Here is a 12,397-nt window from a genome sequence, read left to right on the forward strand (position 1 = left end):
TTTGACCCAAAAAACATAAAATTTAGCAATTTATTTCCAAACCATTTTGTAGAGCTTAAAAATCCAAATAATTTAGTATATTGAAGCGTTGTTATGCGCCTAATGGTTACAGAGAAAATTCCAAAAAATTTTAAATTTAAAATTCCCATGTTATTCTTATGGAGAATAAGTAAACTGTTGTAGTTTGCTTGTTTATGAACATATTTTGATCAAATTTGGAAAATGTTTTTATTTCTTACTAACTATTAACATTTTACAAAAAACACCTTTTTACCCTCCCTGTTGCAGCAAACCTAAGTACTTGTTAAACTAATTCTATTTAAATCAGGAATAAATAAATCCAATCTGTCAAATGGAAATTCGCTTAGTCTGCAGGTTTGCTGCGGCGGGGGTATTAATTCTGTTCATAGAGTGAGTGAAGCTGTTTACTAATCAACAAATAACTTAGTTAAATTATGCTTACACTAAAGTGATATTAAAATTATTAGCTTATAATTTTCAGTGTTGTTGCGCAAAAGATCATTTGATTCTTAGTTTGTTTAAATATGACAATAATTTATTTTCCTACACTCACCTAACAAAGTTGGCTTCCTTGCACTGTTTATAGTACAGAAAGCTGCTAATTGCTGTATTTACTTACTTTACCTACGACCGTTTTTTTAAAGTAGCCATTTCAGTTCAGTTCGTGGAATTGAAAAGGTTCACTTAACAGCTGTTTACTTTCATAACAGCATAGTTTCATTTCATAACAGCATAGTTTTTCTCGTAACAACACAGGTAACGGACCAATGAGGTTCAAGGATTGAGAGAAAAGAAGTAAAATTGTAATGCTTCGATCTTCAACTAAACAGCTGATCAGTTGACAATTTTAATTGTTGATCCAACTTGTTCCTGTTGATACTCGCGTATTCTTAACTTATGTTGGTGGAAGTTAAAGGAAGGTAGATTAAACTGATTTAAAAATGTCAGTTAGTGAAAGTGAAGTTGACAGATGGAAATGAGAGCACATACCGTTTGTGCGAACCTTTTGCCACCGAAATCGAAACAAAGGTATGAAATTACATACCAGCAATTCATTAAATGGGCTAAACAAAATAAGGTTAAATTGATAAATGATAAATGTGCTTCTGGTTTATTTTGAAACTCTCTTAACCACTTTTTCACCCAACTCGTTGTGGACCACATATTCGATGCTGAGATCTAACTGTAAATTAACTGTTTCATTATTCAGTTGTCCAAAAGAAAAATATGCAACATTTCCCTAATTGTACCTGATACATTGTTTATGGTAAGAATAAGAATGCTGCTAGCAGAACCTATTCACTGAAAAATGTAACGTATTATTTAACGAAGTTTTACAAACACGTAATTACATGAAATCAGCTAATTATACAATAAGTCATTGCATCACTGTGGCAATGACAATAAACGAAAACATAACCTCTCTAAGAAATGAATAGTGATTGATAGTAATTAATAACCCAGATTGTTAGTAATTAAAAAACGGCCGTAGGTAAAGTAGTGTACGCAACTCGCGTTAATAGTCTTTACGACACTCGTAGAAGTTTTTAAGGCACTCGCCAAGGCTCGTGCCTTAAATTTTCTACTAACTTAAGACTAACTTAACGCAATCGTTGTGTAAACTACTATTGTCATACGGTTTATACTTTGGTGCACATCAGAATTCCAACCAAACAACACAAAAAAGCGTGGATTTATCACTGAGCTAAAATTATAACTGGAGGTAGCACTGCCATGGCAGAAGTCTGTCAAAAGCGTGTCGCTGATTTTGTTAGGTTGGTATAGCAGCAGGTTTTTTCATCCAATAGCATGGCTTCTATAACTAGGTTTGCATAGCAGTGAGTTTTTTCATCCAATAACATGGCTTATTTATAACTCACACCTCACGCAAACATGGCGGCTGGCGACACGCATCGTTGACGTTCAGTGCTACCTCCAGTTAGAATTATAGCTCAGTGGGATTTATTATTCACGTAATCCGTGTACGCCTGGAAATAGGTTGGCAACACTTAATGATAATAATACTATTATCAGCTGATGACTATTATAACTAACTACGATATAACCTCTCATTTCGTGTTTATAGTTTATGTTTTCTATTTTCGTCCAACGCTTGGTTTGAACATAACCTAAATTGTAGCATTTGAAAGAAAAATAAATTAAGTTGGTTGAGATTGAAAGTTGGAGCAAGGTCAACCAACACTTGAGACGATTCACACGCGCCCTTTCAAGCGAAGTCCAGTCAGTTGTGGGTTGGTTGAAGTCACCAGTGATGATTATTCCTGCAAAGAAGTGGTTACAAATTATCTCTTCAACTTCCAAAGAAATTTCTTCGTAAAATATTGATGTTCTGACGTTTGCATTTGGCGGAATGTAAGCAGGTAAGATCTTGCAGAAATCTTCACACCAACAAAAACACATGCTTATCACTTAAAATGTAGCCTGAAAGACAATAAACATATTCTTATTCTTACTTGTAGCTATGTACCTATCTTGCCTAAAGATATTGTAGTTGTGAAGTTCAAGTTCAGGAGATGAGATGGCGTCATGTAAATTAGTCTCACACAGACAGATAATATTATAAAAGCAAGTATTCACGGTTACCTTCAATTCTTCAAGTTTAGTTCTAAGGCCATATACATTTTGAAAGTACAAAAGGACGTTTGGAGTGTTACCGTGGAAGTGTAAGAGTTTTTTTGGCTGGTCTTAAATAAGGGTGGGGACTCCGTTTCTGTACTTGATATAGTCAGGTTCTCCCCTTTTTAACTCTTTCATCAAGCTCATCCCGAAGTTTCTTTAGGTGCGCTCGCTCTTTTTGTGTACGATCCCTTGTCATAACGATCAAAGGTATGTTGGCATACTTATGATAATGTGGTATGATAAACGATCCCTTGTCATAACGATCAAAGGTAGGTTGGCATACTTATGATAATGTGGTATGATAAATATGTATGTTTTGTAGTCTTAAAAATACATAAATAGCTGCCTCAAAACAAAACAGCTGTTAACGATGCTACTTGTGACGTAGCGACTTTGAAGGCCGCGGGAGTTACTATGGTGGCCGTGGGTGAGTACGCTAAAGAAATGTAATAATGTACTGTCATATATTTTAGAACTTGAACATCTAGCTTAATTATTTCGATTTATTTATATTTAATATGCTTGTATTTTGCAAAATAAAACCGCTCACGTTGTACTGTACTAATAATAAGAAACTCTTTCTTATAGTACCTATCATATTGCTCAGTTACATCGGTATCTCTATGCTTTCATGTTATAAAATCGTTCCATTCCAAATGTCAAAAATGGTACTACGCTTGTCGCTTACTACGGCTGTCTGCTATGCTGCTTTGCTAATGTTGATGAGAAAATTGAAAATATAAGATTTGTGCTTGTTGATTATTCGGGGTAGTTACATCATTTTTAAGCTAAATAAAATACAATTTACATGTTTTAATTCTAGATTAATCAGCTTTACCGGAGAAGATGGCACAATCTCCTCAACCGTTTTTGGGATCTTGGGAGGTAAATAACCTTTCATCCCCCATTTATCTATGCACAGCAATTCAGATTTTTATCAATGCTTTTATTTTATCGGCTAGGCCAAAGTTGTGTTATTTATTTTACATGTTTGAAGTGTTATTACTTACTTCAGAGTTTATAATCGCTAGTCAACCCTTTTTAGGCCCTAATAATGACCCTCTTAGGTTGCCCTAGGCCATAAGTAAAGTTACGAAAAATATTTCTGAGATCGGCTACCCTATAAGGCATGTGTACCTAGTTATTTTCTATTGTAAAATGCAGCCTTAAAAAGCCTATCAAAACAAATTAACGTCAGTCTTATGTATGTATCAAGCTTAACTTAGGTAACTTACTTAGTGATTGTAATTTCTAACTTAAGCTAGCCTATATTATAATCTTCAAATTTTAACTAGTGTATCCATGCTAGGCATGTTGCCACATTTGGTTAGGGAAAAATTGGGATGCCCCCCCCCACTAGGATTAACATAGGCCTATTCACAAACACGGTCAAAAGGGACCAAAGTCAGAACTGTCCCGACTCGAGGTGGATGGCAACCCTGATGCTAGGTGCTAAAACTCATGCACTGTTGTGGGATAAAAGTAGGCTAGGCTACTTAAAAAATATTGATATGATACAAACAGTTCACGGTACTGATTTGTTAGCCTACCTATTTAAAAACAATCCCTTCCCTTCTTATTTAGATGTCAACATCATAACATCAACTTCCATAACTGTAGCAATAAATAAGACAGTGAGCGCGTTCTGGGAACACTGACCGGTGCAGGACCGGTGCATAGAATGCGTCGTTCTGGGAGACCGGTGAGTTAACCCAGGAGACAGATATTTCCTCTTTTTTCTCCACTGGTGCAAGATTTATGCACCAGAGAAATTGTCAGGGCATAGTATATCGGCGGCCTCTGATTGGTCAGTTTCTTGGACAACAGTATGCAGCTACCGTACTAGATGTCGGGTCCATCGAATAATGTTCATAAGTTTTCATTGGTTTTTATGTGGTATTCCCAGATTCAAGAACAAATAATTAATTATGTTGTTTACCTTTTGATTGCCAGGTTCTTGATGAAATAATAATGTTAAGCTCTATGTACATTTCACCACAAGTGTGGCATCCTCAGGAGCTGTGTCTGGTTTCTTCTCACAGCTCCTAAGGATGCCACACTTGTGGCGAAAGGTACATAGAGCTTTACATTATTATTTCATCAAGAACCTGGCAATCATAAGGTAAACAACATAATTTTATAGGTTATATTACGTAACTAATGAGTGAATAATATTCTATGAGGGGTTTATATTTTACGTAATAAGTGAATAATTTTCAAATCATTTATTCTGTGAGGGTAAGTTTGTTTGATTTAAATATTATAAAGTAAATAGTAGGTGTATGTGTAAATTATAATTCGATGTATACCGTAAACCGGTGACTAACCGTTCTGTGATACTGTACTGAGACTCTTCCCTTGGGGGGGGTACCAGTGAATAAGTCACCGGTTAATCTGCAGGTTCCAGAACATGCACCGGTACATGTTCCCAGAACGCGCCCATTGAGTGAGTCTTCACAACAATGATTATTAGACTTATTGAGAGAATAAAACCCCCTACTAGTAGCAGATGACTGATCATGGATAAACTGGTTCTGCACAATTTCAGTACCTACCCTGCAGTATTAGCCGATCCCTTCCAGTATCCTCCTTTTTTGAAGGGTAAGTTACCATTACAACTTTACCGGGATTAATAAAGAGACCGACTTAAAGACACCAAAGGTCAACAACTCTTAGAGCTCATTCATCAGATCAGTAATAAGTAATTGTTCTGTGGAACTTGCCAACCCAGATTGTACGTACCAATATTGCTAAGTCAGCATAGCCTAAGGCAAAGACCCCACTATCATTTAAAGTCGTTACGAGGTTATCTGCTACCAAGTTCCAAAGGAGGGGAGAAAGGACTTGGATGCATCCTTGAGTTGTTCTTGCTTTGATTGTCCCCTGCTTTGGAGCAACGACTTGATAAATTTGCAAACAACATCATGAAAACCCCGTGCTCTAGACACATTAAAGGCACCCTGAATGTCAAGAAATGCATCCAGGGCAACCTCTTTGCACTCTAGAGCTTTCTCAATCCTGCTTGCCAAGTAGTGCAACACAGGCTCACATGATCTTCCTGCAATATATGCATACTAGTTTTTGATGAAGCCTTAGACTTATCCTAGGAGCTGTGTCCCCCACATATTTTAAGACCAGTTTTTCCAGGATCTTCAGAAAAAATGAAGATAAAGAAATAGGTATGAATGACTTGAGAACAGTGTATCTGTCCCTTCCTGGTTTGGGATGAATGCTATGCAAAATAGCTCCATCCAAAACGGACATTGACCCAAAGCTAAGCTTGCCCTGAACAACTTACAAAGCACTGGTATAAGGGTATCTAGACCTTGTAAAGAGCCCAATCTTACCTCATCTGGACCCTGCATTTTGAAGGGGTGTAGCAGACTTACAGCTCATCTTACCTTGCTAAAAGTAATTGTACAGCAGGCAGTACTGTTAGTAGGCTACTCCACATAGAGTGAGTGGCATGCAGCCATATATCAGATCGCTCAGTTCTCACCTCTTCCTGCAGCACAGTGGAGACATTGCAACCAGGGAAGTGAGTTCTTGCCATGACCTTAAGTATTTCGCTGGGTTCAAAAGTCTTAACTCCACCCGTCCCTCAATGGAACCGAGGGTGATGGACCTGTTCCTAGAAAGAACCTTGTATTTATTCTGGATGTACGGTATCTAATCCCTTCCAAGTTGCTACAAAAGTTATTCCATGAGTGCCTTTTGGCCCTTCATACTGTAAGGATAGATTCTGTGAGAACTTTTGTTCTATAGTACAATTGCCCCATTGCTCTTTCTCTTTCGTAAGGATTAAGGAACAACTATATTCGAAATATGTTACTATGGTGATACTGTCTACCGCCTCATCGATTGCCTCAAAATTGTTAAAATTAAATGTATAAAAGTCAATTTGTCTCTGAAGCTCGGCTCTAAAGGAGCCCCTTTTCCCGGGCGCCCTATGTGTAAAACAACACCCAGTGGGCTGAGTGTCACATAAGCTACTGCTCAATGAGAGTTTTTTTTTAAGCTGCCTCAATTGATAAACCCATCTAAGCCTGTCACAGATTAGACTAAACACAGTTCTTTTTATTTTTATCTTATTCCAATCTAATCCTGGAATCTGTCAAGCACCAATCCCAGAAGACCTTTTTGTTATAGTTTCCATTTTAAACCTAATGGACAGGGAATACACCAATTGCCCCATGGTGATATTGTCTCAATCAATTTTCTTGCACTAATCTATCTATATATTAATAGGCAAGCATGTTTCTTTAAAACCTTTTTTCTCAGCTCGTGTGCATCGCAGGGGAAATCTACGCATACTGTTAGAAAGATATTTGCCTGTAGATGTGCAGAATCCCTTTAAAAATTAAAATAGGCTAAAAAATAAGCACAAAAAACGAACTTGAAAACTTCTAAAAATTAACATGGACCAACTGGGTTGCCATGATGGTGACGAAATAACAACAAAATGTAAACAGAAAATCAAAACAAATGGAAGAAATCCCAATCACATGTTTTATTAACAGTGTGGGGAGAAAATAGAGAAGTCTGTACATTAATTATTTTTGGTCGAGTTTCGACCACAGGACGACCACTAGTCCTTCTTAAATCCTTGGTATCAATGTTATTACCAGCTGATCGGTTTAATTTGACCTGTGGTCCCTTGGAGATTGCAGCCAAGAGGTTGACTGAGTTATGGATCAATTAGTTTTTTAAGACAGTTCAACCACCAACATAACCTGCTAGCCTGTCTGAAATATTATCGTGAGATAAGGGCTCCATTTTTCTAGGCATATTGTGACTAAGTTACTGGACTCATTTTTATGAAAAATTTAGCGATCCTGTAAGATACAATGATTTTAGAAAAAAAACAACTGGCAATTCATTCAGTAGGCCTAACATATGTTATATTAATTATTTATTGTCGGGACCACGTAAGTTTGCAGTTGGTGGCAGCCAATCACAAGACAAGGCTAGTGCGACGTTGCCACATCACCCGTTGACAACACTAATTAAAATATACTAAGCAATATTTTAAAATCAGCTGGTATTATTAGATTTGGCAACACCGCACGGATCTCATTGGTTCATTCAAAACCATATGGTAATTAGGCTCCTCCCTCAACTGCAAACTTACGTGGTCCCGACAATAATGTGTCAGTCAATAACACATAATTATATCCTATTGTATATTCCAAAACAGTCCTAGTCTTTCTGGTTGGTATAGCTGGCAGTTATAAAGCTACTTACAAATGGCTATTTTCTTATAGAGAATTTTCTACTCTAGGCTTAGTCCATATTTTTGTAATTTTTCAGATCACCATGTGCATAATACAGCCAGGAAGTGGGCCAAGTCATCAAGAGCCAACAGGCATTGAGGGGTGTGTACGAAAAACTTAGCCTCAAGTTCTTTAGTTCTAAATTTTTTGAATATCACAGTTCAACTAAGCTGGTGAAACTAAAATTAGCCTATAAAAGCTGTGATTTATAAATTATAAAAACCTAATCTCAATTTAATTTTTATTTAAGCTGCACATAAACACCTCTTTGTTCTGAGCTTTGCAGATCTTCCATTGAAGTTCCATCCACCTTCATTAGGCTATTATTATTATTTGGTTTTAGCGGGTTTTACAGGGGTTCATTTTTAATTTTACTAATAATAATAGAAAAGAAAATTAATTAAAAAAAGCCATTTTCTTGCATTTTATTGTTGGTAGCTGTTGACAGGATTACTAGGTCAGATAGGCCTACTTGTCCGAGTAATTGAGCTCTGAGGTTTTGTGTAGCATTTTATCATGAAAGATAACTTATGAATTCCACTTTAACCTACAAACATTTTAACTTAATATTCACTATCAAAAATAATGTCAAGGATTTAATTTTTCATTCCGAGTTCATTACTAGCTTCTAGAAAGAAAGCACTTGCTATCCTGAAAATTTTATTCATTCAATATACCCTACCTAAGTTTAAAATATTTTCTATCCATTTTTTAGCTTACATGTTATTAAACGATTTCAAAGGTCAGTTAGCGTAGGAATCAGCCTAACTTAGTATAAGACAGCTTTCCTATACTATCCTATATATTAAAACGTGACAGGGTTTTTTTATTTCACGATTCTGAATCAACCACTTAACGGATTTTCATGATTTTTGTGTTAAAAGAAAATTAATTTTGAAAACTAGGGAATGTCGAAGCCATAATTTTAGTTTAGAATTACAGTTTTTTAGAAATTAAGTTTTAAATTTTAAAAAGTCTAGCAGCCGACGCTAACATTCTACTCTAGCTTTTAGTACAATTCCATTTGCTTAACGTAACAGCTGTAAACATTCAGTGTTTTCAACACAAATTCAGCATTTGGATGAAAATAAAATGACATACCGGTACGTAGAATTGACTTATTTATACTATGTGTAATGTTATAATCATTGGTGCTTTCATTTATTCCGTAAGAGGATGAGAGATTATTTAAATATACATAGTAAAATACTAGATGTTCTCAGTTATTTTTTTAGCAGTCTTTAAAATATTTAATTTGTTTTAGTGCAATATAATTTGTTATAACTAACAGCTGGTTAAATAAAAGAATATTCTATAGAACTATTAGGTTAGTTTAATTACTCTGTTATTTTGTCATTGATTATAGGAAATAAGTAAAATTATATAACCAGTGCTGTATACAAATCGAAGCCCACGAATCTTCAAAAGAAAGCTTATGAAAACTATTTTAATACTCGACTTTTTGGGGTTGGGAAAATAACAATGATCACATGTTTTCATTCATCTTGGCAGCTTTGTCTTTACTAAAAATGTTGAACTCTTTAAAATATACTTGAATTAGTAATGGACACACTATAAACAGATATAATGGACTACTCGATTCCCGTACGTAGGACGGGCAAACAGCTTGTATATATAGTAAATGGTAGGAACAGAAAGTGACACATTGGAAAAGCGAGTTTAGCATCATCCGCAAAGCTCTGTTACAATCGCCCACTGCAGTTGTGATTTTTTACTTTACACACCACCATTGAAGCGCCGTCAATGAGTGGAAACCTTGTTTCATTTAAATTTGTCTTTGTTCTGTGGCCAGTACAATTATGCTGCTGGAAGAGAACGGAGACGTAACCTGGAGTCCAGCCTCTGGTGCCGAGGGTCTTCCGTTGTTCACATGTGAAACTTACGACGTCTTAGGCTCGTCCATGTCCGGAGTGGCCATACGTTTCGGGGCCTACCAAGGGCACATCATAGAGTTTAGAGTGAGTATGGGCTGTAGTTTAATTTGTCGGGGATTTGTCAGTCCCCGAGGAGTTGAAATTCCTGAGTTATTGAGGCTTGTATGAACTAATTGTTTTGTCCTTTACATATTAGAGCTGTATCATCTGCGTATTGAAAGTTGGAAATCTTAGTAGCATTACATAGATCATTCATAACGTATCTCAGGGTCTCAAACCTTTTTTACTCAAGGGCCACATTGAAAATTTTTGGAGGAAAGGCGGGCCGGAACGTTAGCATTTCAGTGTAGAAAGGTAGCCCCCCTCCAAATAACCCATAAAGCGGTAGTTTTCTAAGAGCTCAGCGATGAAGTTTGAACATTTCATGCTGACTTTTTGTTGCTACATAACCTTTTGACTAACTAAAATTCTGTAAGTTACTTTTTTTGTGAATTATACCGTCATCAAACAAAATAATTGACCTACCTTACATAATTATTTATGGGTATATAAACTGTGTTTGTCATATTTATACTATTACTAGCAGAGTACGTGGTCCGTCCTTCGTACGAGATTGGCATAAGTATAAAATGCTTATTGCAGTTATACTGAAGCTTTGCGTTTGCAATGGGGGAGGACACAGTATGATAAAATTTGCTTCTTTAAATTTACGGTATGCTATAGTATTACACATCTACCATAGCCATAATGTTCTACCACTTCACCCAAACAATAGTAAAAATAAATTATTAAAGATTCACAAAATATCACAAATTATTTGTGAAATTAAAAAGATAAACAAAACTGTAAACAGACGGTTCTCATTGTGTATCACAGTTTTTTGTTGCCGCTTAATTCAAATTAGCTGTTGTCATAAATGAAAAAAAAAAATAATAGTGCTGCACCCTGTTGGTAAATCTTATAACTTTTAATGGTTTTGCATAACATAGAACCAACCATTTTAGTTGCAATAGCTGACTAAATTCTTTAATTCCATTTAAATATAAGTACTCATAAGGTTAACATGGGAAACTCCAGAGCCACTGGGGCGGAGCCCGTAAGGATTTTTGAGATAAGAATTTGCCTATATGTTAATCGGGAATGTGAGCTATCATCATGCCAAATTTCAGCCCAATCTCTCCAGTACCTAATTAATGCGTAATTGAACTTCAATCAAACAAACAAACAAACACACAAACTTTCACATTTATAATATTAGTAAGATAGTAGGCTTATGAATATTCAAATTCATAAGAAAGGTAGGCTTCTAGCCTATAAATTAACTTTACAGTATATTTACCATGATATTAGTATTTATTCTATAATAGAAGTTTTTATGTAGGACTGATGTACATGAGTAGCTAAATATGTTCGATAAGTACTACTAAGTTTACTTGATTTAACATTTAATTGTAATGACGATAAGAATAATTGACAATGAGTTTACAAGAAGTCTGAAGCTAAAACTATCATCAGGGATACTTTTGTATTTGCCACTTTAAGGTCAGCCAAATCAGGATTAAAGTTTATTGTCCTGATCCTCAGGATTGTTTTCAATTCAAAGGTTCACTTAGCTTGGAAGATCTGTATTAAGATAGCTTGATCACTAGGCACATGCTTACAGCCAATTTCTATCATTGGAAAAAACGTGGAAAGTGTGAGAGAGGTGTACTATACACATATTTAAACAGGGTATCTGGGTATCCAGAAAAACCTGGGCACCGAGAATTGTACTTGAATTCGGTATGTACCAAGGACTACAATGATCACCAATAGCCAATAACTATCAATTCATTAAAGGCGGTCAATTGGCCCTCTTCTAACATCATAAGTAAATCACGATCACTGGAGATCATCACAGAAATTTTACTGATACCGCACGATATGTTCACAGTGAAGTTGCGATCGCATTATCGCCGAGACCACAAAATATGCTAGCGAGTGTTGCTGCGATTGCGAATGACGATCGCCGAGTTTGCAACATATACTTCCGGGTATTGCCGTGCTCGTGAGTGACGATCACGGTATCACCCAGACCGCAACATTTGCTTACGGTTATTGCCGCGAACCTGATTGATGATCGCGGTATCATAGAGACCGCAAAATATGCTTGCGAGTGTTGCCGCAATCGCGAATGACAATGATGTTATCACAGAGACCATAACATTTACTTCTGAGTGTTGGCGTGAGTGTTCTGATTGTTTGACTTTAAGGCAATCGAGAATACTGATCAAATTATTACCAAGACAGCAACATTTACTTACGGGTGTTGCCGTGACCTTGAGTGACGACCACGGTATTGCCAAATTGACAAGATCGCAAAAGACAATCACGTTATCGCCGAGACTGCAACATTTACCTACGGTTATTGCCGCGACCTTGACGACCGTGACTGACGATAACGTGATCACAGAGACTGTAATATTTACTTACCGGTACAAGTGTTACCGCAATCGGGAATGACGATCAAATTATTACCGAGACAGCTAAATTTACTTACAAGTATTGCCGCGACCATGAGTGATGACC

The 12,397-nt window shown here is 36.3% G+C and overlaps 1 protein-coding gene across 2 annotated transcripts in view; it reads left to right on the forward strand.

The window, feature by feature from the left end:
• The first annotated feature begins 3,355 nt into the window (after positions 1-3,355).
• LOC128985991 (uncharacterized) overlaps positions 3,356-12,397 on the forward strand; it is a 38,071-nt gene continuing 29,029 nt past the window's right edge. For both annotated transcript variants that reach the window (XM_054406033.1, XM_054406034.1), the window contains exons 1-3: positions 3,356-3,546; positions 7,972-8,036; positions 9,748-9,913. In XM_054406033.1, coding sequence (XP_054262008.1) covers positions 3,508-3,546; positions 7,972-8,036; positions 9,748-9,913 — 270 coding nt within the window. In that variant the 5' untranslated portion in view covers positions 3,356-3,507. The remainder of the gene's footprint in view (positions 3,547-7,971; positions 8,037-9,747; positions 9,914-12,397) is intronic.

This window comes from Macrosteles quadrilineatus, unplaced genomic scaffold (assembly GCF_028750875.1).
Source record: "Macrosteles quadrilineatus isolate MER2022 unplaced genomic scaffold, UCM_ALF_1.0 Scaffold_2__2_contigs__length_208266976, whole genome shotgun sequence".
In the NCBI taxonomy this organism is placed as follows: Eukaryota; Metazoa; Arthropoda; class Insecta; order Hemiptera; family Cicadellidae; genus Macrosteles; species Macrosteles quadrilineatus.